At 41.1% G+C, this 24,755-nt stretch overlaps 6 protein-coding genes across 22 annotated transcripts; 2 read left to right on the forward strand and 4 right to left on the reverse strand.

Annotated features, from left to right (window-relative positions):
- Window positions 1–204: 204 nt before the first annotated feature.
- On the forward strand, window positions 205–4,650 carry LOC110181398 (uncharacterized). The gene is made up of 4 exons (XM_020949132.2): window positions 205–434; window positions 3,458–3,712; window positions 3,824–3,961; window positions 4,136–4,650. The coding sequence occupies exons 1-4, from the start codon at window positions 350–352 to the stop codon at window positions 4,579–4,581; spliced, it is 924 nt and encodes a 307-aa protein (XP_020804791.2). The 5' UTR covers window positions 205–349; the 3' UTR covers window positions 4,582–4,650.
- LOC110181397 (serine/threonine-protein phosphatase 2A 65 kDa regulatory subunit A beta isoform-like) lies at window positions 601–3,027 on the reverse strand. Its single transcript, XM_020949131.2, has 2 exons — window positions 1,033–3,027; window positions 601–973 (listed from the first exon to the last, which is right to left on the reverse strand). Exons 1-2 carry the CDS (start codon window positions 2,774–2,776, stop codon window positions 954–956), a joined length of 1,764 nt encoding a protein of 587 aa, XP_020804790.2. The 5' UTR covers window positions 2,777–3,027; the 3' UTR covers window positions 601–953.
- Window positions 4,651–4,865: 215 nt separating the features above from the next.
- On the reverse strand, window positions 4,866–7,684 carry fon (fondue). Its single transcript, XM_020949069.2, has 5 exons — window positions 7,546–7,684; window positions 7,143–7,155; window positions 7,039–7,065; window positions 5,347–6,766; window positions 4,866–5,139 (listed from the first exon to the last, which is right to left on the reverse strand). The coding sequence occupies exons 1-5, from the start codon at window positions 7,592–7,594 to the stop codon at window positions 4,987–4,989; spliced, it is 1,662 nt and encodes a 553-aa protein (XP_020804728.2). The 5' UTR covers window positions 7,595–7,684; the 3' UTR covers window positions 4,866–4,986.
- A 1,142-nt stretch (window positions 7,685–8,826) lies between these two features.
- Window positions 8,827–13,016, reverse strand: LOC110181366 (uncharacterized). 12 transcript variants are annotated; one of them, XM_086837288.1, is made up of 6 exons: window positions 12,833–13,016; window positions 11,427–11,515; window positions 10,715–10,949; window positions 10,545–10,619; window positions 10,181–10,373; window positions 8,827–9,156 (listed from the first exon to the last, which is right to left on the reverse strand). In XM_086837288.1, the coding sequence occupies exons 2-6, from the start codon at window positions 11,485–11,487 to the stop codon at window positions 8,935–8,937; spliced, it is 786 nt and encodes a 261-aa protein (XP_086693414.1). In that variant the 5' UTR covers window positions 11,488–11,515; window positions 12,833–13,016; the 3' UTR covers window positions 8,827–8,934. The 12 variants fall into 12 exon arrangements, with proteins under 12 accessions (XP_086693414.1, XP_020804749.2, XP_020804752.2 ...); XM_020949090.2 differs by having other exon boundaries at window positions 12,805–13,014; XM_020949093.2 differs by having other exon boundaries at window positions 12,631–12,921.
- Window positions 13,017–13,699: 683 nt separating this feature from the next.
- LOC110181391 (peroxisomal acyl-coenzyme A oxidase 3) lies at window positions 13,700–24,125 on the reverse strand. 6 transcript variants are annotated; one of them, XM_086837296.1, is made up of 7 exons: window positions 22,632–22,811; window positions 22,494–22,550; window positions 16,538–16,687; window positions 15,168–16,091; window positions 14,974–15,099; window positions 14,573–14,918; window positions 13,700–14,509 (listed from the first exon to the last, which is right to left on the reverse strand). In XM_086837296.1, exons 3-7 carry the CDS (start codon window positions 16,670–16,672, stop codon window positions 13,959–13,961), a joined length of 2,082 nt encoding a protein of 693 aa, XP_086693422.1. In that variant the 5' UTR covers window positions 16,673–16,687; window positions 22,494–22,550; window positions 22,632–22,811; the 3' UTR covers window positions 13,700–13,958. The 6 variants fall into 6 exon arrangements, with proteins under 6 accessions (XP_086693422.1, XP_020804782.2, XP_086693423.1 ...); XM_020949123.2 differs by lacking the exons at window positions 22,494–22,550; window positions 22,632–22,811 and adding an exon at window positions 23,850–24,125; XM_086837297.1 differs by lacking the exons at window positions 22,494–22,550; window positions 22,632–22,811 and adding an exon at window positions 23,836–23,901.
- Window positions 17,010–19,449, forward strand: LOC110181392 (uncharacterized). The gene is made up of 3 exons (XM_020949127.2): window positions 17,010–18,533; window positions 18,604–18,799; window positions 18,872–19,449. The coding sequence occupies exons 1-3, from the start codon at window positions 17,741–17,743 to the stop codon at window positions 19,362–19,364; spliced, it is 1,482 nt and encodes a 493-aa protein (XP_020804786.2). The 5' UTR covers window positions 17,010–17,740; the 3' UTR covers window positions 19,365–19,449.
- Window positions 24,126–24,755: the final 630 nt, after the last annotated feature.

Here is a 24,755-nt window from a genome sequence, read left to right on the forward strand (position 1 = left end):
AAAGACTTTAAGAAATTTAAAATACTAAGCTCTTACGTTTCTTTTATTTTTTAAGTTATAAATAATTAACAGAGAACAAACTCTGTTTCTCTTTGTGCACAAACCATCGACATCAAGTGAAACTGAAATAGAATTATAAACAAAAGCTGTTTTTTTCTGCTCTCCAGCTTCGTAAGTTAATTTTAATGAATCGCCGTTGATATTCGAAGTTAGCTTTGGTTGTTTTGCATCGCTTAGTTGTTTGTCGGCGGCTTTCAAGTGCGCACACAAGACGCGCTCCACACTCGAGAATTGTTCGCGAAACTCCTTGGGGAAAAGCCCATTATCGGGAAGAGCAAAAAGTAACAAGATGCTGTCAACAACGCGATCTTTCACCGCCTTCTGCCACTTGTTAATATTCTGTGGCCTGCTGCTAACTCATCACGGTGTCCAAGGTTGTTGAGAGCAATTGTTCAATAATCAATCACGCGGCGGGTGGCAGAAGCTCCTCCATGAGTTAGCAAATCGAACTCTTGAAGCCTTCCTTTCGTTCCGCACAATTTTTGGGGGAAATTCCATTAGCGGGGGAACTACTATATTTTGGGTGAAATTCAAGTTTCACGGTGATCTTAACTGATTGTTTATAATAATTAAATTACTTTTAAAGCTGAAACAATACAAAAAAGTGATCAAATCCAAGCCTAAAGTCTCGGAGAACTTTTGGGAAAAACACAAGATTTACATGGCATTGCAAGAGCGTTCCCTAATCATTAAATTCCTCTGGCGCACCTCTGCAAACTCTGCTAAATGTTTTAATATTCTTTTTGTTTATGTGTTAATTTTTAATATATAATTTTAGTATGTATTTTATAATGTTTGGTGACTCTCCTTGGCATGTGATAGTGTACTCTGTTCTGGTCTAGACTTCTCTCCCATCCCTAAGCAATGCCTTAATCGGGGATTCACTTTAATATTCAATTCCTTGGTATTATTGCTAATGAAAAAAGAAGAAAGTAAATATGAAATATACAAGATTGATTTGCTGCTGCTCACCTGCGATGGCTTGAGCAGCGAAAAACTTGACATCCACATCCCTATCCGTGATCAACTTGTCTAGAGTGGGCTTCAATTGGGCATCGATGACACTCTCCTCCAGGAAGGGGAAAATCTTCTCCAGGGTTTTGGCCACATTGAAGCGAATATTGGCGACAGGATCGCCGGCGAGTTGAAGAACTCTGGGTAGCAGAATCTTGGTGTTGATATCGATGCCGCAAATCTCGGCCAAGAAGTTCACGCAGAACAAGTAAGTCATTCTGTACGAATATTCCGGGTCGCAGGGCATGGTCAATATTCCAGGAATGACGACTTCCTCGGCCCAGAGAACTCCAAAAGCCGCGACTAGCTTCTTTAGATTGATAACAGCAGTCTCGCGAATCCCATAGACAGGATCTCTGAGGGAGCCCATAAAGAGACAGGTTAGGTTCTTGTCAAAGAACACCTGACCGAACTGACCGGCCAGAGTGGGCATTACGCCAATGATGCCCAGGTGGATCTCAATGCTAGGATCCTCGTATAACTCAACGATGGCCGGAAGCAGCGAGTTCGACAGCTGCTGGATGCCAATGATTTCATTGACGCTCTTCAAATTTGAGATTAAATTCAGGCGCACTTTCGGATTCTCGTCCTTAACCAGAGTGTAGAACATGGGCAGCAAGCGCTCCACGGTGTAAGAGGCACCCAGGATGGAACTCACGTTCATGATGACAGAGGCCAGAGCTGACCTAACATCCACATTCGGATCCGAGACCAGATCACGAGCACAGGGCAAAATAGAGCTTAGAATGACCTTCTCATGTTTGGCCTTGTACAGGTTGCCGCAGAAATCGCTAACCTTGGAGGCCGCCGCAGTGCGTACCTTGACCTCAGTGTCCTTGAGCAACTTCTGGAAGACTTTCACCAGCTTGAGTAGCGTCGTCTTGGGATAGACTGCCTTCTGCAAGTCCACAATCTTTTCGGCCACCATATAGCGCGCGGCCCACGATGACTCTTTGGCGCATCGCCTTATTGTGGGCCAGATCAGGAAATCCACTTCAATCTGGGTCAGGAATTGCGCAACCATGATATAAGACTCCACGGCCAGCATAGCAACAGTGTCATCCTTATCCATAGTCAGTACGGCACAGCTGGGAAGGAATTCCCACCTGCTCATTCCCTCCATTACCTTGGTGAACTCTACCATACTAATGGCCGCCTCCTTGCGCACAATGACCTCCGTGTCCTTGCACAGGATATAGAAGCTGCTCCGGAGCTGTGCCTTCACCTGCTCGCTGACACGTGGATAGCAGGTCGCAAAAAGGCCGCAGGCTGAAATGCGAAAGGTGAACCAGCTGCCGTTGGTGAGGCGTCGCATCATCGGAATCACATATTTCAGCAGGTCCTGGGCACTGTGCTGGGCGATCACGGTGCACAGAGATTCAATGGCCTTGCTCCGGACCACACAATCCGTGACGGTGGCCAGACTCTCGAGTATTGGAATCAGGTACATGGCATTTTCGGGACCGCCAACGAGACTGGTAAACTTGCCCAGTTGATCGGCCAGAACCAGCAACACCTCAGTCTCGTCGTAGATGGTCTCGTTAAGGAAGGGTATCAACTCGCCTAGAGTGCGTTCCTTGCCCAAACACAAGGCAATCATCGGCAGCCTCTTGATGGCATTTATGCGATGGTTCAGATCCTCATCATTCAAGTCATCCTTAAGAATGTCGATGGGACCCGTGGAAGTGTCTCCTAATGGCATTTTCTCTGCTGCTTCTCACTCGCACTGAAAATCGAACAAAATATTCTCTGACAAGTTATCAAGATGACGGAATTGATACGAATGACACACCATATATAATTTTTCACTTCAAGTGACAGAATTAATGTGTGACCAACTTTAAACTTACAAAAAGGACATAAACTTGTGATTCACTTGAATCTAATTAATGATTTAATATAACAATAATACTTAATCCCGGAACAGAATAAAACTTTCATAAAATTAAGTGAGCAAAATACAGTAATTGCAATCCGCAACTTAACATACATAGTAAAGACCTCAAACCCCCAGGGTAGTCACTCCCATCTAAACCGATTCTGATTGCAACTAATCCCATAATTGGGGCTATATTCAAGTGCGATTTCAAATCGGAAAACCCGCAGCTCAAGTTCCAGATTAGTTCAGTCATCTGAATCACTTGAGAGCGGTGCATATCCATAAATAAGTCACTGTGCGCTAATTGCATCACTTATACGCCATGGACTCGGTTACGCTCCAGTTCCTCCAATTGAGGTCCAAGCTGGAGATGGAAATGGGAAATGGGAAAGGGAACTGGCAGAGGGTAAAAGTGGGTCTGTAGTGCTTACATAACTTTAATTAAATTTCTGCTAAATCTAATTTCCATGCTAAACCGAAAACAAACAACGCTGGCGCAACCAGGTCAGGCGAATAAAGTGTCCTCCAAGCTGGATTTCGATGAGAGCAACGGGAGCAACAATCAGACGGGCTTAACCGGACAGCCGGGACAAGGGCAGGTGGGTGGAGTCACTGGCAATGGGAGCTATGACCAGGGCACAGGACGCAGCTTGAGCGGAGCTGGAGGAGGAGGAGGAGGCACCACCGGGGGAAATCGACCCAAGATCCATGGCGTTCGGGTGACTGTCGATACGGGCGATGGACAGCAGCAAACGAAAGGTAATTAAATCCGCTCACACCTCAGCTGGTCAACGAGACCCATTCCCTTTGGGCCCAAAACCAACAAAAAAAAAGAAAATGTATATATATATTTGTAAAAAACAAATATAGAGTCCAAGGAGAGCGTGGAAATTACGGATTTGGGCAAGCACAAGAAGCGTGTGGGCATCCACACGGACATCACGTTCGAGATAACCTCGGAGGCGGATGGAAACGAGACCAGCTCCGCCCAGCAGCAGGGCGACAAGGGTGAGTCCTGGCATCAGCCAGAAGGTACTTTTTAATTTCACTTTCACTTCAAACTGTCACTTTGGGAGAAAAAGAAGAAATTAGTGTGGCAGTAAATGTTTGAAACCATATTAATTATCATTTCTTTTATTTATACCATTTCTAAACTTTAATTCTTTGCATCTTCTTTCTCAGAGGACGCCAGTGTCCCCATCTACAAGGGTCGCGGTGGCAGCGACTCCAAGCACAAGACTCGGAAACCATATGATCCCAAGTCCCAGTGGAATCCCAACTTCTCTGGGGAACAACGAGGCTACCAGGGATCCTCCAGTCGAGGTGGCGGTGGCTACTATCCACACTACTATCCACAGAATGTGTACACCGGCGGAAGTTCAGATGCTGGGAGTGTCTATCGGAATGGTGAGACCTGGACACACTACGTTCCCGTGTGGACCACAGAGCGGGCACCGCAGGAGCATGGACAGACTTATCGTCGTCCCAGCTGGAAGCCCTGCTATTGCATGTCCTCCGGGGATTTTAGGCGCCGTCGGGACAACAAGTCCTGGGAACAGCATAAAGGTGTCATCAACAGTGGTGTCGTTCAGGTGGTGGATGGAAAGCTAGAGAAACCCTTTTCCTGAGACGTCTTGAATTATATATATCATTCGTTTCATAATAAAAAGTGAGTAGGATTGATTAAATAGAGGGAATTCAATGGTGTTTAACTAAAAACATTTATACAACTCAGTAATGAGAATCACTTGATTGTATTGACCCTTTTCGGGACCTAAAGACGTTCTTATCTACCTAACTAACTATAGAACTATGTGTGTTTCAATCCATTATTTTTAAATTTTCCTCAATGATACCTTTAACAATTATAGTCTTTCCAGGTTTTTTAATAAGTACAGTTGAGTCTTACATATTTTGTTTATATTTTTTATTTTCACATTATTTCACAATAACATTCAGATTATGACTCATTCTCTAAGAACACGAAAGGCTTCTAAAATTGGATTTAGATAAGGTTTTGAGAGCTACACCTCTTAGGAGTGGACACTGTGGGTGCCAATCTTTCCGTTGTCATCGACAGTGGCAGTGGCTGCATGGTAGCCGGCCTCCTTGCCATTGATGTTGACCTTCTCGCTCTCACCGGTGGCCAGATCCCTATAGTTCTTCACCTGACCATTGGAGTCGAACTGGAACAGAGGAAAGAATCAAGAAATCAACGAAATTTTCACTATAGAAAGTGTGCCTACGCAAATAATTTGGTTACACTTTCATTAATCAAGCTGAATCTAATTTTGAATTCATCAATTTATACAATGATGACTTTGATCCTTACGTTAATAATCTACTTAATCCAGAAAGTTAGAAAAAACTAAGAATATGTAATGCAAACTTACCTCCGACTGGGAGGACCACTTGGACTGCTTCTCCCACTGCTTGGTCTGGTAGTTGCTGCCTGATTGTCCGGCTCCAAGTCCAGCTCCAAAGCCTGCCTGCAGGCCACTGTTCTGTCCCAGCTGGCTGCCGTGCTGGCCAAATACTCCGCTGTTGAGCAGAGACTGACCTCCGAACAGAGATCCCTGGCTGCCACTGAGCAGGGAAGCACTGTTTCCGGCATTCAGGGAGCTGGCCGAGTTCAGGGAGCTGGCCGTGTTGAAGCCGTAGCCCGTGTTGAAACCGCTGTGGGTGCCCGCGTTGAAACCACTCTGGGTGCCCTGGTAGCCACCGGCCTGAACCTGGTTGCCGGAGACGGAGCTGGAGCCAGCCTGCTGACGAGCGGTCTGTTGAACCTGGTTGACCAGCTGCGACAGTTGGGAGTTGCTCTGCGAGCTGAAGCCGGTGTGTCCCGCATTTAGTTGGCTGCTGAATCCGCTGTTGAATCCGCTGTTGAATCCACTGCTCTGACCAGCGGTCAAAGCGCTGTTCTGTCCCGCAAAGAGTCCGCTGTTGGAGGCCAAGTTCTGACCGAAGGAGCTGCCGAGCTGCGAGGAGAAGGCCGAGTTGCTGCCAAAGTTGGAGGCCAGGTTGGAGCTGGTGCCGTAGGTAAGGCGGGCAGAGGGCTGCACCACCTGGGGAGCGGAGGCGGTGGTGGTCACCCTACGCTGGTAGTAGTGGGCGGTCTGTGCGGGAGCCTGGTAAACCTGGACCGTGGGCTGCTGCTGGACGGTACGCTCCTCGTGGCGAATGTACTTCTCCGAGGAGGCGGGGACGGTATAGGTCACGGGGGCGGCGGAGCTCACCTTCTCCTCGCGGTAGTACTCCACATTGCCCTGGGCGGCGGGAATGGAGTGGACGGACTGGACGGCACCCCCAACGAATTCGGCGTCCACAGAGTTCGAGTTGGCGCCACCGAAGTTGACCTTGGTGCCGGCATTGGAGTTATCGGCGAACTCCACGTTGGAGCCCAAACTGTGGCCAAAAGTGGAGGCTTGGTTGGAGCTGGACGTAAAGGCGGCGTTGCTGGAGAATTGGCTACCAAAGGAGGCGGCATTGTTGGAAGCGAAGGATGCAGAATTATGGGCTCCAAAACCGGCAGTGTTCTGGCCGCCAAAAGAGGCAGAATTCTGGGTACCAAAGGAGCCAGAGTTTTGGCCACTGGAGGAGCCGGTGAATCCAGCACCACCGCCCACCTCAGTGCCGCCAATTCCGGCACCCTCGACCGACTCCGTCACGCCCACGGAATCGTAGGAGCTCTCCAGTTTACCCAAGCTAGCGGAGCCATCGACCTGGCCAGAGACTCCTCCAGCATAGCCGCCACCCGAACCGTAGGCATTCTTGCGGGCCTGCTCCACAGCCTGGTTATGACTTGTATAGTGGCTAAGGGAAGAATTTGGGTCTTTATTAAATATTGTAAATAAAATATTATAAACCATTTCATAATTCAAGAATGCATTTCTTTGACAGTGCTTTACAATCCAATCTTTGAAATCATTCTGAAATTAGGAAGTAGTTTTTTTAACGATGTTCCATTAACCATTTCAGTAATTTGGATTAAAAATTTTGAAGTGCCATGCCAGCCAATGGGGGAAATTTCAATTTTAGCCAATACAAAATGAAAATTCTTCAACATTTGCCACATTTGCACTTACCGAGCATGGAAATCGTTCCTTTTTTGTCTAACCATTATACCAAAATTGAAAAACATATCAAAGGTTATGAGCAGAAATAAATACAATTTCCTAGAAGAACTTACCTATTCTGGAAATCTGAAAGTAAGAGAGAGAAAGTTAATTAGTATTTCAATTTAAACTTCTTTTAAAATATATTTCAATTAATTTATGAAGCTCTCTTTTGAACACACTCTCTTTTAGTTAACAATCTAAGTGATGTAATCCAAAGAAAATGTATATATTATTTCTAATACTTGAAAAAAATCACACAATCTCTTATCGCAACACGCGCCACAATTACACAATTTTCCAAGGTGTTGTGTAAATATTTTCATTGAGGGAAAATCCTCCCATGGCAATGACGACATCACACTTCCAACGGAGCTGATAAGGCTATCGTTGATCGATTCAGTTTGGACAGGATATAGCCGCCAGCTTGCATTACTTTAGTTTTTTTTTAAAGAATTTATAAAAATCGCGCACTACCTGCACAGACCACACCCAGGCACAAGGCCAAAATCAGCAGCTTATTCATTTTTTTTCTTTGGGTATTGATTATTTTCCTCCGGAAAAACGTTCGACGCTCGCGATTGAAATCGAACTAAGGAATCCGGCGATTCGGAGCGCGCTTTAAAGCCCCAGACATTGGCGATGATAAGGCTCTCGCATATAAGTCAGACTTGAACCGATTGATTCTTGACCTAGAGAGGATGCCACTCTGGGCCGCGGCACTGATAATGTGTACTATATACCCAGCGAATTGGAGCTCGCAATTGGTGCAGAAAGCCGAGTGATGAAAGTTAATTGCGACATCATCTCCCTATATAGATTACGGTTTATTTCGATTTATTGTTGTTCGCGGAGGAACCTTGCCCAAAGACATACCTAGTATATAGTTGCCATGTTCGATTGCGAGATTAATTATTTATATGTTTATAGGTGGAAGGCGATGGTAATGAGCTCACTTTGAACTTAGAATATAGCGTTGATCAAGGTGAAGGAATATATAATAGACCTTGGAACGTAAATTATGTTTCAGGAAGTATACATTTCGCTTTTCGCTCTATTACTATTTGCGGATTACGTTAGTTTTGTAAACAAACTTGGCATGAAATGCGATGTAGAAATTTCCAGGAATTTCATTTGAGATTATAATCTATTAAATCTAAACTGATTAAGAAGATTTTAGGCTAGTTGTGATGTAAGATTTATAGGTTTCTTAATTCTAGTTGTTTCAGAGTGTTTAAAGTTTGACAATCTGTATTTATTTTTAGAAAATGTGCTAAATTTGCATCTAATTGATGTGGAATGTATCTCAATCCCCTCAAGATGTTAAGATTATTTTTGGATGCCTAAAAATTCTTACAAATTCCGGATACACAATTCTCCAGAGCTCAACTTTGACTGAAGAATTCCTTCCTTGGAATTTAGCCATTTTATATTGAATCAAACCAACTGAGAGATAGATCATTTCCTGTCACCTTTGATAAGCTCTTCCATCCATTAAGAAAAGGAAATGTCAAAGCAAAACAAACAAATAAAAATAATCATTTAAATATATAGCAATATATTCATAAAATAAACCCCAAGTATATAACACTTTATCGCGAAATGATTTATTTATATACAAAATCTAATAGAGCACCAAAAATCAAGGTCAATATACAAAAAAGTTGCATATTTTGTGCGTGAAAGGGAGAGGGAACTTTCTAATAAAAGAAAGCTTCGCCGCTCTGGAAATCCCACAGATAAGAAAGTCGGCGAACATATAATAAAATACATGTATGTTTATATATTTATTTTATACAAAATTAATTGGGCTCGGTCAGCTTTGACAATCTCGGAATAGAAGTATTAGAGAAGTCAACGATTCCCCTAAGAGTGCACCGAGTACGAGGTAACCTTTCCATTGTCATTGACCGTGGTCTGGGCGCCACGTCGGCTGGTTCCATCTCCATTGCTGTGGCTATAGGATGATACTGAGACGCCCTTGTAGCCACCACCACCACCGCTGCCGCCTCCAGAGCTGCTGGAACTCGAGTACGAGGAGCCACCGCCGCTGCCGCCGCCAAAGCGGTTCACAATATTGGGAGAGGCCTGTAAATAAAGAATTATAATTAGAAAGATGTTTATATTATTTTTAAGTGTATTTTAAATACTTTTTGAATTCGGAATTATCAGGTACAAAACTAATATCTCAATTTAATTGATTGTATTAATATTTTGTACTAGTAAATGAATTACTTCACTATAGTGTGACTTATATTTACAAAGTTGGTACAAGAGTTATTTTGGGTTGTATAGTTCTATCTTTAAGAAGAAAGAAAATTAATTTCAGAAAGCCAAAGTTTATATACTCTAGCAGCTTGCCATCTAATTATAGGGTCGATTGGAAAATCGATAATTATCGATTTGTCTATATGACAATTTTTTCGAAATACCAAAGTTAAAAAACTCACAACTAAGCCAAAAATGCACCAATTTTAGTTCGAAAAGGTTGAATATGTTAGGTTTTACTAGGTTAATAAATCTGCATTCTCAATTTAAAATTTTAGAAAATTTAAATTTTTGTAAATTTTTGAAAATTTTACGATGTAACCCCTGGTAAAATTCTGAAATTTAGAAAAAATTTTGAAAATTTATTATTTGACCGGACATGGCTAGATCAACTGTGGTCGGAAATGACTCTTTCACAGTTTTACAAGCTTCTGACTTAAATTATAATACCTTGCTATAAAAATATAATAATATAATAACTGGATATACAGATCAATTAGTATCTATATATTATAAATTAGAGACCAAAACAAGCTACCATTTACATAATATTCTAATTAAATAACACTATGATCCAATTTTGATCATTCGAAGTAATAATTATTGTAGTTCCTCTTTGTATTTTATGGAGTTGAATGTATTAAAGCGAAAGCTAATATAGTAATCCTAATTCTTTTAGCGCAGAAATATATTTTGCCATGGATCAATAGTTTTTACATATTTGTTTTTAAATAGATGATCCCTTATTAGTATATTTCTTATAAAATAAACTATTTAAACTAAGATCCAAAAGGCAGGACTTATAAATATACATATATATAGACACTATATACCATAAACTTACCGGATTGGCTGGGTTAATATAGGCCGTCTGGCGGTGTCCATTGGGTCCGATGGATCCGGAAGCAACGGCATAGCTGGGAGCATAGCGATGGGAGTTGTATGACGATCCACCCGATGATCCTCCACGGTAGCGATTCTGACGAACTAGGTTGTCATGATAGGCCTGCTGGGCGGCAATCTGTTGCTGGATGCGACTGCAGAGGATATAAACAAGGATTAGTATATGGAAAAGATCAGACTGATCATTAGTTTCAAGTTAAGCTCAGAGATGCTCCTAAGTCTTCGAGAGCCTTGAGGCATCCTGCAAGCTGCGTGGCTCTTAAGGACCCTATGTGAGCAACTCTGATTAGGTTAGTAGTAATTACATATCATTGTCGTCGGTTAGAGAAGCATCTGCCGATGCAAAAGCATTGCCAGCCGTGGCCAGACCCGTTACAGCTCTACAAGAATAGACAGAGGTCAAGCGTTAAGTAAACCCAAAAGCCAAAGCCATCCATAAACCAGCCAAGACCCCAGGGACAAGATCAATGCTCACTGTTGGTTGGCATAGTTCTGGGCCAAAATGTGATTCGTCAGCTGCTGATGGAAGAGGTACGGGTCGATGATGCCAAAGTTGGGTGAGTTGCCATCATAGTCATCATAGTCGTAGTAGCCACCACCGCCGCTGTTGTAGGTTCCCGTGTAGCCACCAGTTCCTCCACCACTGCTGGCATATCCTCCAGCATATCCTCCGGCATAGGCCCGACGTGGTCGGGATCGCTGCCTGTTGGCTGAAAAGCAAATAAGATATTCATAAATTAATATTTTTGCTTAGTTTAAATCAAATTAAATTCATGCTAATTAAGAAAGGAGGGTTTAACTCATTTACAAAAAAAAAATCAAACATACATAAAAGGAATTATAGTTAAAATTTAAAAAGGGTTTAGGTCCTTAACCATTTAATAATTATTTATGCATCTAAGTAAGAAAAACTCGAAAGATTTAACCCATTAAGTGAAAACTAACAAAATACTAAACATCAAAGAGATGATGACAATAATTTAGGCTTCTTTGAGTCATTATAACTCTAGTCTCTTAATTCAATGTGGTTTCAAATCATTAATCTTTAAGAACCTTATTCAGGAGTTTTAAGAAAAAGTAAATCCAAAATAAATACAAAATTAAACTCCCAGTTATGTGCGCTTTAAAATTAATCTCATTCTGGTTTAACAAATAAGGAAATAATATATTTTTTTAGGTAGTCTTACCGCCAGATGACTCTCCATTTAGGGAACTCATCACCACACAAATCAGCAGAAGCTTCCACATTATATTTCACTTCGATTGAAGTGTTGATCTGTTGAGACATAAAACAAAGGATTCATTAAGAACTGGTTGGAAAATTAGTGTAAAAATAACTGGTTAACAGCCAGCGATGCATATTTAAGATACACAAATTTGGAGTGTAAATAGCAGAACGGAAATGTTTATACTAGAATGTAGAAGCCAAGATGAATTCTTTATATATAAGATCATGTATTATAAAGTCTGTAGCTAATGACTGAGGCCCTTTGTTTCCCCCAGAGTTCGCATCCATTGTCATTAGAAGACCCGGGGCCAGAATCCATAAATCCGCTTGCATAAGCCGGTAATCTGTGCGGGGAGCCACAAATCCCATGTAATCAATACCCTGGGTCATTGGCTTCACTGCATCCCTCCCCCACAATGTTACTTACTATGTGAATAATAATTCAAAGCCTGCAATTACAGGCATTTCATAAAATGTGCAACCCCCTCAGCTGAGGCAACTAATTGCCTTTACACGATTTTTCAATAATGAATTGGCGAAAAGAAATCGCGGCTATGAAAGCCGCCCGGCCTGATGCCAAATCGAAAGCGGAAACCCCCAAAATGTAAATTAATGGATATATTCCATATGACTCTATATATATTATGGACTCAATTTGTTATTGTCTAAGGGGAGAACAAACCGGTTTCTGCTAATTTTGTTCGGCGTTTAGAAATGTATATTATTATTATTTTTTGGTTTGCTTTTTTCCCTTTTGCCTTTTATATTCCATATGAATTTTGGATGCGCCATTTATATTCCAATTTGTTTACGCTTTTGCTTGTCATTTTTTTACAAAAAAGATCTTATCAAGTTTTGCCATCGAAGCGGGGATTTTTTGTTTTCGGCAATTGAGGTGTTCTAATTGAATGACTTTTGAAGCTGAGCAACCGGTCCGCTGTGGATGATTTACAATTTTCATTTTTTGGTTTCTTTTAATAATTAGCAACTTTTTTGGCACATTGCTCGGTTGAAACAAAGGAACCGGACTGAGTAGCATACACATTTTAATATTTATATTTCCCCTGACACGACTTTGATGATGATCAGTCTCTCATGGAGCATCATTATAAACACATTTGCTGATAAGTTAGAATGCCGACGAGCACTTTTTTACCACATACACTGCCAAATACGGAACCAAAACTGCGCCACAAATTGGCAAAACTATCAAAGTTATACACATTACTGGGAGAGAGAGAGATGCCTCTTTCTGTATACATATATATTTCTCTACATTGAATCATTTGTAGGGTTCTCTATTTCACAGATACAGAAACACTGTGAGCACGACTCACTTGATTTGTTTATGAATCAATTCCCGACCTGTTTTTGTGTATTTGTTTTTATTTTTTCGAGCTCGGATTTCGGATTCTCCGCGGTCTTCTTCACTGTGCGGCAACTGGGCAACGTCTGGGTCCGGTCAGGTGAGGACAGGTGCTCTTATAAACGATCTGGAGGCACCTGTGGTGGTGATGACGGCACGCTGGCTGCCTCGGGGATTTAATGTAAGAGAAGAGGAGGCTCGTTGACTAATTATAATAAAAAATAGTTTGGGTTTCTACTTCTCGATCGATGAAAGCTTTCAACTGTTTGATTGTTTAAGCTTGTTTCTGGGTGATTTTGAAGTCAAAAATTGACAGGGCATTTATGACTTATGGTTCATAAAATGCCAATTTAGCGAAAGTAATTAAGTTCACGAAAATTTCCCGAATTTTTAACAAGGGTTATCGAAACGTAAATTATTCTGGGTTTTTATCAAATCTCTTCATTCGATGCTTATTAGGTGTTTATCAGGAAAGTCTTAATTACTGACTGAGTTTAATTCTGACTTGATTCTGTGTAGAAATATAGAAAGTAACTGCTTGACTAGGTAAGGGATTTTTGTAAAATTTTTGATTTACAATCATTGTTATAGCTAATTGTTTTGTTCATCTTTATATCACCTTTGTACAAGCAAAAACCTTTCTATATAATTGTGATCTTAACTTACATAAAGTACAGAGTCTTAGAGGATTATAAAAACCCTCTATTACCATTTTACTTTACTTAAATACCAACAGATACTTTATCTTACAGGTAAGATGGTTCCTTAATTTCAAATTTCGCTGAATTTCCATTTATGTTAATCCTTTAATTTTAATCAAGTCTCTAGCGCTCTCTTCCATTTCAAACATAATTCAAAACACATCATTAAAACTTTGTAATCAACTGATATCATTTAATGTTTACACATAACTTGTTAACCCGTATGCTAGTAACAGATTTGATCTTAAAATACTCGAGTGAACGTTACAGTTTATGATGGAAAGTGTTTTCTACGATCTATGCGAATGCAATTTGCCTTTAATACCTGATAACAAATGTGGCAATCACAATTACAATTACAACTTGGCCAACTCCCTCCCGTTACCAAGTTCCAGGCACTAAATGAAGAAATCGGTGGGTATCCTTACAGTTTCGACTGGGCCTGCGGTATGATGACATCCCGCCACCAAGTGGGACGTTGGAATGCCCCCTCATTGGTCATAAATTCATTTTGCAAATTCTCGTAGAGTAAACCATCCGCTCGGGCGATCACCGAGTTCAGAGCAAAGTCGGGTGGCGATATGGCATCCGCCACACTGACAGCCACATCCTTCAGCTTCAGGCAACTGTCGAGCAGTAGCTTTCGCACTGCAGCCGCGAAATCCTTGCCAGCTGCAAATCCTCCCACATAGAAGGTGGTCATGTGCTTCTCCAGCAACCACATGGCATAAACATCGAACAGCAGACGCAGAACGGAGGCATATGGCGCCTCCACATTGAGCTTGCGAACATGATCGACATAGCGACTCAGAGCATAGTACTCGGCATAGGCCAAGGACAATTCCCGAGCTCCAGCCACCTGGGAGTTGTTTCTCGCATCGAACCGGCTGCCACCTGCCGCCAACTCGCCCTCAATGTGAGCCGTGGTATGAGCCATTAAATGACACAACAGCCACTCATAGCAACGGAGAGAGACTGCAAATTAAGGGAGGTATTTATGATGTTTCCTGTAAATTATTTAGATTAATATTCACTCACATTCCCAGCTAGAAATTTGAGTTTGCTGAAGTAGGGTGGCATATTTCAGAGCCAGCAAATCATGACGTCTCTCTAGGAACTTTACACTGCCAATGGGTGTCTCCAGTTCCTTGGCACTCCATTGACGCAGCAGCCAGTTGGAGGCCTGCTGTCCCAGCACATTGTTGTCACCCTCGTAGGTGCACAATGGATCATGATCGGTGCGGATTTGACCCAACTTGGCAGCTGCCAAGTAACCATGACCACCACATGCCTCACGCGCCTCCTGAATGGCATCCCGAGCGGCCCAAGTAATGAGGGGCTTCGAGGATGAGATCAAGGCATGAATCTCAGCAGCATTTTGGGTCTGAAAATTAAGAAATTAATCAATAGGAATATTAATAATTCAACCAAAGACATACCAAGATTTCAAAGCCATTGGAGTCTGCCTGGGAACGGGCTATGATCTCCATATAGGTGATGGTCAGCTCTTCGACAGCAATTTTCTGGACACAGGCAGCAGCAAGATAGGGGAATATGCGATATTGCTGAAAGATATTACAAAATCCAAGGTAATTAGTTAATAAATATTATATTTTCCGTAAACTTGACTCACATGCAACTGGTACTCCAAGATGGCCATCTCCTCACCCTGTCTCTCTGGACCAAATTGCTTACGAACTGCCGCATATCGAACAGCAATGACAGCAGCACTACACAGAGTATTGGCCGATTCCTGCATAATGCCAATACGTCCAGCTGAGAAACTCTCGAGAGCAGCTCCCAGGACCTTGCCGGGCTCCGTGAAGACACTTTCGTAGACACCTTCGGGTGACACATCACTGGTACGGTTCAAGAGATTATCCCGTGGAATGCGATAGTTGGTAAAGACCACAAATCCATTATCAATGCCATTCAGGCCGCACTTCTCACCAATGTCACCCACAAGGACGCCTGGGTAGGAGAGAAGGGTCTTCGGGTCACGTATGGGGATCAAAAACCCATGCAGTCCATGATTCTGACCATCAGCGGTATACAAATTGGCAAAGGTCATGGCCACAGTGGCCATTTTGCCCAGATTTCCCACCCAGCACTTGGCGGCCTCAAAGTCCGGTGTATTGATCACAAACTCCTGGGTGCTGGGATCATAGGTGGCCGTGGTCCGGATGCTCTTCGTGTTGCTGCCATGCGATAGTTCTGTGATGGCCAGACATGTGATCACCTCCCGATTCCAAGCCGCCTCAATATACTTCTTGTGCTTCTCGGTGCCCATGGCCCGGATGGCATTATTGAACAGGCCCACACCCAAGGCGATCTTCACCGAGAGACTGGGCGAATAGGAGGCCAGGGCCTCATTGATGTACATCAGGTACTTGGTCTTGGCCGAGAAGCTAAGATTCTCAATCTCCTTGGGCACCAGATCCAGGTGCTTCATGCGATTCACCTGCATGGCGCAGAGACGCTTCTGCTCATCCATGGGCAGTGTGCGGGAAGGATGAGCAAAGAGGGGATCGTTCTCCAGGCGACGCCAAACATTGTACTGGAAAAACAAGGGGAAGATTGAGTAATATTTTATATTTCAGATATTTAATAATCTTATATTTATTAAGGTTCAAGGTGATATGCTTAGGAACTTATTCCGAAGACCAATAAGGCTAGGACCCAAGGACCACCGATCAAGTGAGTAGTTCTGTCAAATACTTTACGAGATACAATATAAATCTTGTAAATATCTCAATTTTCCTTTTACAACTTAATTAAACTTTAATTTTATTAAAGCAAATTAGAGCTCACTTCAAAATCTGTTTCTCACAGTCTACGTCTGAAAGTTTTTACTTAAAAAAACGCATTGATCTCGACAATTACTTCAATTAAACTGACTTTTGGGGTCAATTAAGATGTCAAAGCCTGGTAATTAGCTTCACTGGAATTTCTCAATGTTCGATGACATTCGTGGGAACCCTTAATTGATCGCATTGCACTCACCTTAATGCGTAGTCCCTGCTCCTTTTCGAATATCAATCGAAGTCGCTTCCAGTCAAAGTTGGCCCTCTTGCGATAAACAGCCAGAGGTCCGCCGGTGGGTAGATCGGGAATGAAGCTCGTGTCCTCGTTGGCCATTGTGTGATTCGATTACTGTGAACGGTATGAATGAGATATTTGTTCAGTGAGTCACTTGAATTATACCAAAACATATACAAATAAATAATAAAATATTTATTAGACCCACTGGAAAGGTGATGACGAAGACGAACCCATCAAGTGGAGCACTCCAACTGCATTATCTGCAAGCGTGCAGTGAACTGAAGCCATAGTAGGGGAAAACCTCAAAAGTACGAGGTTTGAGAGTCATTATGTTCCACTAAAGGGTTTGCGTATTAGCTGTTACTTTCGGGTAGAGTTTTAGTGCAACTGGGAAGAGTTTCTGGGTTTGAGCATTTGCTAATTACAACTGGGAACGGATGCAAAGTATCTAAGTATCTTTGCATTGCAGCTTAAACTGTAATAAATGCAGTTTGAGAAAAAATAACCAATATAACAAAATATTTAAGTAGCTGTAATTATCTTATCTTTGCACAAATTGTATATCCCTAATATATTTAGTCTTAAAATTGCAAAGCTACTAAGAACTGTCATTAAAGCTTGGCAGTAAAAATAGAAAATTGTGATTTTTTTAAGGCAATATAAATACCTTAGCAACTATACCTAAACAGCTATATTAAGGGGCGGAAACCAAATGCTTTAACAAGAACGAAAGTGAAATAAACTATTGTACAAGCTCATAAGTCCTAACAAAGTATATGTTTTGTTTTCTCTTGGGAATTAATTTATAAACTATAATATTATTATTATTTTGAGTAATACAACTGTTTTGTTAAAGAAAAACACTTCATTAAACTTCGAGTTGAGCATTCTACGATTCGTATGTATAAAATATGTTATAGAATCGAGCCTAAAGATTTTCTCAACACCTGATAGACTTATAATATATTTAATAAACATTATATACGGCTTTAAAAATAAGAAACTATTCTAAGAAATCAACCAAATACGAATCTAAACCAAGTAAACGTTTCTTTTCCATCTGTTAGGTTTTACATCTGCCTTTCCAAAAACATCAAATATTTTCCACAGTGCACAAAGTAAACACTTTTACTCAATCCTGACCGAGGATCATTTATCCCCATCATGGATATCCAAGCTCAGAACGAGATGGTTCGGATACGGCGCCAGTTGAAGAGGAATCTACCGCACCGGACCTTCCGCGAGATCTGCTTCGATCGTGACATCATCCGGGAGAGCATTCCGCCGATCACCCTCGACGATGCCCGTAGGGTCAAGGGTCCCGTATACGAGGCCCTGGAAGATGAACTGCGTCGGGCGGGTTGCACAATGGTGCCAGAGTTCGTCAAGTGTCTGGCCTCCAAGGAGAAGGCACTCTTCGAAAGCTTGAACATCCGGGAGCGTTTAGCCGATGACAAGGAGCTGCTCTTTGCCATGGTGGCTAAACTCCAAGAGGCCGAGCTGGCCTACAAGGTGACCAAGCAGCGGGGTCTCAAGAAGCCCTTCTCCTTGTTCTACGAAACAATACAGCTGTTGGAGCCATACCGCCAGAAGTACCAATACGCATTGGTGCTCCTCAACGAGCACATCATCGCGTTGTGCCACAGGGTCTCGAATCAGGAGCGGGGCCGGGAGGCCGCCGAGTCCATCTCCCGCATCTATTACACCTATGCCCTCTACCTCATGAACACGGGTCAGCGGGCAGGAGCCCTCAAGTACCTCCAGATTGCCATGACTATGGTGCGTGGTCATGTCTGGACCGCCCAGATAGGTATGCCCGCCGGTAGCCTTACGTTGCACGAACAGGTGGCCCAGGATCTAGCCCGACAGTCTCTCATCCACGGCGAGACCATCGTGCGCCAGAATCCAGAGGAGGCCATTGCCATGGCCCGGAGGGCCACAGTTCTGGTGGCCGAAAGTGAGTATAATTATTCTTAGAAGATTAAATAAAATTAACGAACTATTAACTGATACTATTCCCCTTTCAGTTGGCAGGGAAAAGAACTTGGAACTCTTCTGTGATACTTTCCTTCAGCGTGCCAGCTTCCTGATGGAGATTGGTGACTATAACCTGGCGCAGCAGTGCCTGGATCAGATCAAGACCCAGATACTGGCCTGCAAGGAGTACCGCTTTGTGAAGCTGAACATCAAGTATTATTTGTTTCAGGGAGAGTGCTCGGAAATGTAAGTATCTTAGCAGTTAACTCCTCTTCGATTCTATCAATAGATAACCCTTAAACTCGCATTTCTAAATAGCTTTGAACATACAGAGAAAGCTATCTCAAGCTACAAGCGTGCCCTTCGCCTGTCCCGCATCTATTCCCACCGGGATCTTGAGGCAACCCTCCTTTTGCATCTGGGCAAGATCTTTGCCAAGGATCCAAAGATGACGAGCATTGCCAAAAAGTGCTACGAACATGCCAAACGCATTTACGTGGACTTTAATGACCAGCACAGCCGCAAGATGGCCAACTATCTGCAGGCCAAGTTAATGGCCGATGAGATCACACCGCTCTATATGGCCATGTTGAAGGCCTCCTCCAGCCGTTACTGCGCCTTCTTCAACCTTCGCCAGTGGAAGAACCGCTGTCGTCCCTTCTGGAAGCGTCTGGGCGATGAGATTATCAAACAGGAGACGGACAACATTTACTGTCTCCTGGACGAGGAGAAGGAAGATCCTGGCCACGATGTTGCTCTGTATGATAACGTCGATCTCAAGACATTCAAACTGGAGGACACCGACATATAAGCTGTGCTCTTGTGCGTTCTCAGTTGTATAAATTTTACTCGTTACATGAGAATCGTTAATTAAAATTCATTAAGTAATCAAGTAAGGGAATTAGTTATAAGGGAAGCTCAAGTATTTAGTGGGGACATTAAAATAAAATTGTTAAAGATGATTAAGTATTAAGGTTTAAACCAAATAAGAACAGTCTTTGTATTTCCATAAATTCTTTCTAAGATGCTTAATGTTTTATATCTATTAAAACAAATAGCTACTTTATTTGGTAGACTTTAAAGTTCCAAATATTTATCAGCTAACTAAAAGCACGCTTTCAACAAATGTGTGACACTTCTTCTGGCTCTGAAATCCCCTCGTTCAAGTGGAATCATAAAAACGACTCATGCATGTCAAAATATATCGAAGATTATCAAGTTCTTAAGGAATGCATGACTTTATTGAGCACCCAATATCTTAGAAATTCGATCACGCATTCAATGCAATGCAAACCTATCTTTGAAGTATAAATAAAAGTACCGAACACGGATCGATCATGCGGTGATTTGCCAGAAAAATATTATCTAACTCTGAAAACAACATGAAACATCAAAGCGGAAAATGATGGATATGGATAATCTCTGAATAATTTGGCTTTCAATGCCATAAGTTGTGCGAATTTTGATAGCAAATTTGGTTTAATTTTCTGTGATCGATGCTGTAATAAATAGAGTTTGGAGTTACTGATACCTATCTTAAAGCTTAGTACAAATATACAAATATAAGTTTTATTTACTCAAATGTTTTTTTTCTTAAGAATGCTGTGAGTATGAATAATTTACCTAAAATATACATATATGCATTTCAACAAATATATAAACTAGTGAGAATTATAGCCACTGATTTAATAGCCATATAAATTAGAAACTAACTTTGGCAGTTTTATGTTGATTCTGCTTGTCAGTTCATTCACAATTCCTCTACTGATATAAGAGATATTGAGCTATAAATTTGTTCAGATCTTTTCTATGGAAGCAGAACTTAAAGTTCAAAGATTGAACTTCAAACTATAACATAATAATTATATTTGATTAAGAAAACAACTCAAAAAGAGGAAACGACAAGAAATGTGTTATAAAACCCCATTGCCAGAAAACATGATTCCCAGATAAGGCCAACAGCGAATGGCCGATTCGGTGACAATTATCGGCCAATTATAACAATTAGTAATAATTATATATGTAGCACCGCACAAACAGTCACAGTGATAAGTTCGTATTGTCTAGGTTCGGGAATTATTCGGTCGAGTAAGCGACCATAAACTGTTTTTATTTTGTATTTTTATGGATTTCCCAGAACGTTAACTGCTTCACCTAATTAGCAACTCGATTCGCAATCTCAGATATGTACTCGCACCCAAGAGTGCCCACAATCAGTACATTCCCGTAATCACGAGGAAACTGCGATACACTCGAAACTATATTTGCTTACACTTGGCGGTGAGAGTAGAACCATTATACACTTACTGGGTACTTTAACTTTAGTCAGAAGCTTGCAACGTATTGAAGGAGTCATTTCCGACCCTATAAACATATATATTCTTGATCAGCATCAACAGCCGAGTCGATCTAGCCATGTCCGGTACAAAATTAAATTTTCAAAAATTTTTCAAAATTTTGTAAGGGGTTACATCGTAAATATTTTTAAAATTGATAAAAATGTATTATTTTTTTAAATCTAAAATTGAGTGTGCAAATTTATTTACCTAATAAAAACTAACATAAGACAGAATCCCGAATTAAAATTAAACATTTTTTGACTTAGATAAGAGTTTTTTAAACTTTAATTAGTCCGAACAATTTTATCTAAAAAATATCGATTCAAAATACACGAATATTTTGAGCTTAGTTATCGATTTCCTATTCGATCCCATAAAATAATTTTATACTGCAAGGGTATTTAAACTTCGGCTACCCAAAGTTAAGTTCTCTACTCGTTTGTTTATTTTTGAATATAGAAGATATAAGGGAATATTGTAAATTTACATATTTAGGAAAATATTTTATTTGATATATATAAAATGTTGCTAAAATAAATACTTTTGCATTTAAAAAAAGCTAAATACTTTTAGATAAACTTAGGAAAAAAATAAACATATATATCAAGAGGCGTGCCTGTCCACAGCCGGAAAAAGGCAAATAATTATTTTATATGGCAGAAATCTGAACAAACCAGCAGAAAAAAATATATATAAAACCCCCCCAAAAACTGATAAGTGTCCACCGAACGGTTGGAGCAGCACTGTGCAGCTGGCCAAGTGACTGCCAAACCCTTGGCTTACGTGATAAGCTCCCTCAAAACAAAATTGCTGCCAGGTGAGCTGTAATGGGCAAAAGCCATTACTCCCACCCTTCCCCCCGACCAATCGCCTTTGCGTGTCGCTGGAAATTGTCCCAATTTGTTGTTCCAGGCACTCCACAGGGTGTGCGCTGGCAACCTTGAACCTGAAAATAGCCGGGCGACTATTTATATACCCTTCCCTTCCCTTTCGATCAATTGGAGCTGAATGGGCAAGCGGGGTGAGTCTTTAAATGAATTACAAAGCAATTTGCGATGGCTAATTTCACTTTTATTTACAAATCGCACTGGCACTTGGACAAATTAGCGCACAATCAACACTCCCGCACATAGGGCCCTCCAATTGTGGCCACAATAAGACCAATTGGGGCTGATATCATGGCACAGTGAGTGCTCTCTACACCGTACACTTTGTACTTTACATGCCCTGAGTATTAATATGTTAATACATCTGTGAATTTTGTTTATCTATAAAAGAGATTCTTTGTGATTCAAAGAAACTTTATTATATGTACTGTATCTGTATCTTTCATACAGCTTCCTCTATAGTCAGTAGTTACTGTCACGGTTAGTGACCGGCACACCCTGTACGGGACATGTTTGGCTAAGGACTCGGGTTTAAACTGTGGCTCATATTACATCACCGCGGAGAGAGCAAATTAAGGCAGAAACAGCTATGTTTTGGCCCCAGATAAAGGCCAGAGAGAGCGAAAAGTTAGAATTGGAGTGAGGCACGTGAGAGATGCTCTCACTGATGGCCCTCAATACCCATGTATTTGTGTGTGTGTTTGCACCACCAACCTGTAGCGCTTCGTTTTGGACCGCACTTTTCCCCTTTTCTCTCCACACACGTTTTCACTTTCCGAAAAATGTTTAATTAAAAACTCTTAGCTGAGCTCATGGAATAATGGTAATTAAACGATATATATTAATACATACACACCCACGCTGAATCGGACGAGCACCAATAACAACAACAACAACCGGCACACGACCGCAAAGACAAACCGAGAGCGAGAGTATATAGAGAATCGGAGAAAAACACAGAACCCGGAATTGCGAACCGAATCGGCCAACGGATGAAAAATGAATGAGCGAGAATAACGCCGCCTGATTCATAGCTGTATCGAAACCCTACGGCGTTATATAGGGGCGAAGCGAACCTCATACGCACACGTGCCCACGCTCACACACACACACAGACACACGCACGCACGCCCCTCTCTCATGGGGATGGAATTTATATGACGAGGAGGGGGTGCGGCTGGTGGAGCATGCCGGTCGATGTCGCTCTTCCTCTTCTTCTGTTGCTGCCCCAATGTCAAGTGGCGGTTGTGGGAGCGAGAAGGCAAGCACACCGGCCGGCATCGTTGTTCAACTGTGTGGGTGAGAATCGTATCCAAGGTGAGAGAGCGGAGAGCGAGTGCAAAAGATGCAAAGATGTTGGTGAAATATTCTTCAAAAAAAAGATACACAAAACAGAGAGCGATGCTAGCGTGGGTTTGAGTCCCGGCTAACGGGTTAACAGAGCAAATATAAATGAGGCAAATATATATGAGGTATGTATTCTCTAGATACTCTTTGTTTTCTAGAAGGATCGGGATTCGTGCACTTTCGGATATGGTGTGGGTCAATTTCCCAACCATATTACTACTATCAAACTTTCTAAATTATTGAAAAATGCCTGTAATAATCTGGCAAACAAAAAAACCTTATTGAGCAGGAGTAGGAGAAGACACCATCGTTGTTGGTGACTGGGGTGTAGATTTCCAACAATTCTTAATCCTTCTCACCTATTAAGCTATTTGTATACTTTACCAGACTTTTCTTAAAAAGCCCAACAGATTTTTTGGACCAGTAATAAGACTAATATATTCTAGAAATAATTTATTAAAGAAAATAAAATTGATTTAAAGAATACCAACAAATATTAGCGCTGAACGCGCATGATTTCTGAGCAGGAAGGGCTTTATCGAGTAACATATCTATTGAATTAAATAAATACGAAGGGTTTAATTTTTTTGTAATATTATAGTTTAATATTGTTTCAAATAAAAAAACCGAACCGGATAATATTATTATCAATAAATTAAAATTTTTTTGCCATTGTGATCTTCTAAAGAAATAAAATTAATTTTCCTACATTTATGAACAAACCCTTGTTAACTAATTTTTTGTTTTCCTTTATCCACGACGCTTTTGCTGGACCAGTATTCACTGCACTCCGTCGAATTTGCACTACGAAAAAAAAACTGAGCTTAACTCAGTTTTATTGCTCTTTTTAATTCGGTAAAACGAATTCACTTATTGTCAGCAACTTTCAAGTGCTGTTCCTTCTAAGATGAACATGTATACAATAACACAAAATAAATAATAACAATAGAACTTTGGCCGTTTTGCGTGTTGTGCGTCGGATATATGTAAATCGGTACTGCTTACATATGTACATATATGTAACTTAAACATAAAATAATGGAGAGTGAACTGAAAAGCTTTGAGTCTGGAACTCTGGAGGGAGAGAGAGTATGCTGGACTTCGTAAAACGGGACATTTCGAGACGTTTAGCTAGATCACACTGCCTCCTGGAATTAAGCACCAATTTAGAGTGAATAACAATTAATTAGAATTGTTTAACTAAAGTCTAACAATATACACATAGCGTCGATATTTTTATCTTACAGCATTATAAATGCATCATAGTGCTTATCTATATTATCTTTAAATGTTGTAGAACTACAAAATCTTGACGTCATTTAACATTCCTCTATATGCCTAACATTACAAATAATACATTTCCTATTTGTTTTTTATTTCTCTTCAAAAATTATTTATAATAATAATTAATAAGTTGTATTTAACGTGGTATAAGATTTAGTTTCAAATAAAATTGGAAAAGTTCCTTACGCAATTGCGCAGCCCAGCATTAGGAACACGTTCATGCCTAAAAGTATGCTACATATTCGAAAGTTTATGCAATTTTTAATTGACAATTTTGAATAACTATTAAATTTTATATTTCTAAGACTTTTTTACAATACTCGCAAATGTTTTTGTTTGAAATAG

The sequence above is a fragment of the Drosophila serrata genome, unplaced genomic scaffold, assembly GCF_035046125.1.
Source record: "Drosophila serrata isolate PLE 108 unplaced genomic scaffold, ASM3504612v1 contig_302, whole genome shotgun sequence".
NCBI classification, from domain to species: domain Eukaryota; kingdom Metazoa; phylum Arthropoda; class Insecta; order Diptera; family Drosophilidae; genus Drosophila; species Drosophila serrata.

What these genes read in the sequence shown, in the direction of transcription:
- LOC110181398 (XM_020949132.2), top strand. Translation starts at nt 350, where the DNA reads ATGCTGTCAACAACGCGATCTTTCACCGCCTTCTGCCACTTGTTAATA. An exon ending in AACTCATCACGGTGTCCAAG is followed by an intron (nt 435 to 3,457) that starts GTTGTTGAGAGC and finishes TGGCGCAACCAG; the next exon opens with GTCAGGCGAATAAAGTGTCC. An exon ending in TGGACAGCAGCAAACGAAAG is followed by an intron (nt 3,713 to 3,823) that starts GTAATTAAATCC and finishes AAACAAATATAG; the next exon opens with AGTCCAAGGAGAGCGTGGAA.
- LOC110181397 (XM_020949131.2), bottom strand. Translation starts at nt 2,776, where the DNA reads ATGCCATTAGGAGACACTTCCACGGGTCCCATCGACATTCTTAAGGAT. An exon ending in CGCTGCTCAAGCCATCGCAG is followed by an intron (nt 974 to 1,032) that starts GTGAGCAGCAGC and finishes TTTTTTCATTAG; the next exon opens with CAATAATACCAAGGAATTGA.
- fon (XM_020949069.2), bottom strand. Translation starts at nt 7,594, where the DNA reads ATGAATAAGCTGCTGATTTTGGCCTTGTGCCTGGGTGTGGTCTGTGCA. An exon ending in AGGAACGATTTCCATGCTCG is followed by an intron (nt 6,767 to 7,038) that starts GTAAGTGCAAAT and finishes TTCTTCCCTTAG; the next exon opens with CCACTATACAAGTCATAACC. An exon ending in AGTGGTCCTCCCAGTCGGAG is followed by an intron (nt 5,140 to 5,346) that starts GTAAGTTTGCAT and finishes CCTCTGTTCCAG; the next exon opens with TTCGACTCCAATGGTCAGGT.
- LOC110181366 (XM_086837288.1), bottom strand. Translation starts at nt 11,487, where the DNA reads ATGTGGAAGCTTCTGCTGATTTGTGTGGTGATGAGTTCCCTAAATGGA. An exon ending in AAATGGAGAGTCATCTGGCG is followed by an intron (nt 10,950 to 11,426) that starts GTAAGACTACCT and finishes TTTGCTTTTCAG; the next exon opens with CCAACAGGCAGCGATCCCGA. An exon ending in CTAACCGACGACAATGATAT is followed by an intron (nt 10,374 to 10,544) that starts GTAATTACTACT and finishes TATCCTCTGCAG; the next exon opens with TCGCATCCAGCAACAGATTG.
- LOC110181391 (XM_020949123.2), bottom strand. Translation starts at nt 16,672, where the DNA reads ATGGCCAACGAGGACACGAGCTTCATTCCCGATCTACCCACCGGCGGA. An exon ending in AGCAGGGACTACGCATTAAG is followed by an intron (nt 16,092 to 16,537) that starts GTGAGTGCAATG and finishes TTGTTTTTCCAG; the next exon opens with TACAATGTTTGGCGTCGCCT. An exon ending in TCTTGGAGTACCAGTTGCAT is followed by an intron (nt 15,100 to 15,167) that starts GTGAGTCAAGTT and finishes AATATCTTTCAG; the next exon opens with CAATATCGCATATTCCCCTA.
- LOC110181392 (XM_020949127.2), top strand. Translation starts at nt 17,741, where the DNA reads ATGGATATCCAAGCTCAGAACGAGATGGTTCGGATACGGCGCCAGTTG. An exon ending in CACAGTTCTGGTGGCCGAAA is followed by an intron (nt 18,534 to 18,603) that starts GTGAGTATAATT and finishes TTCCCCTTTCAG; the next exon opens with TTGGCAGGGAAAAGAACTTG. An exon ending in CAGGGAGAGTGCTCGGAAAT is followed by an intron (nt 18,800 to 18,871) that starts GTAAGTATCTTA and finishes ATTTCTAAATAG; the next exon opens with CTTTGAACATACAGAGAAAG.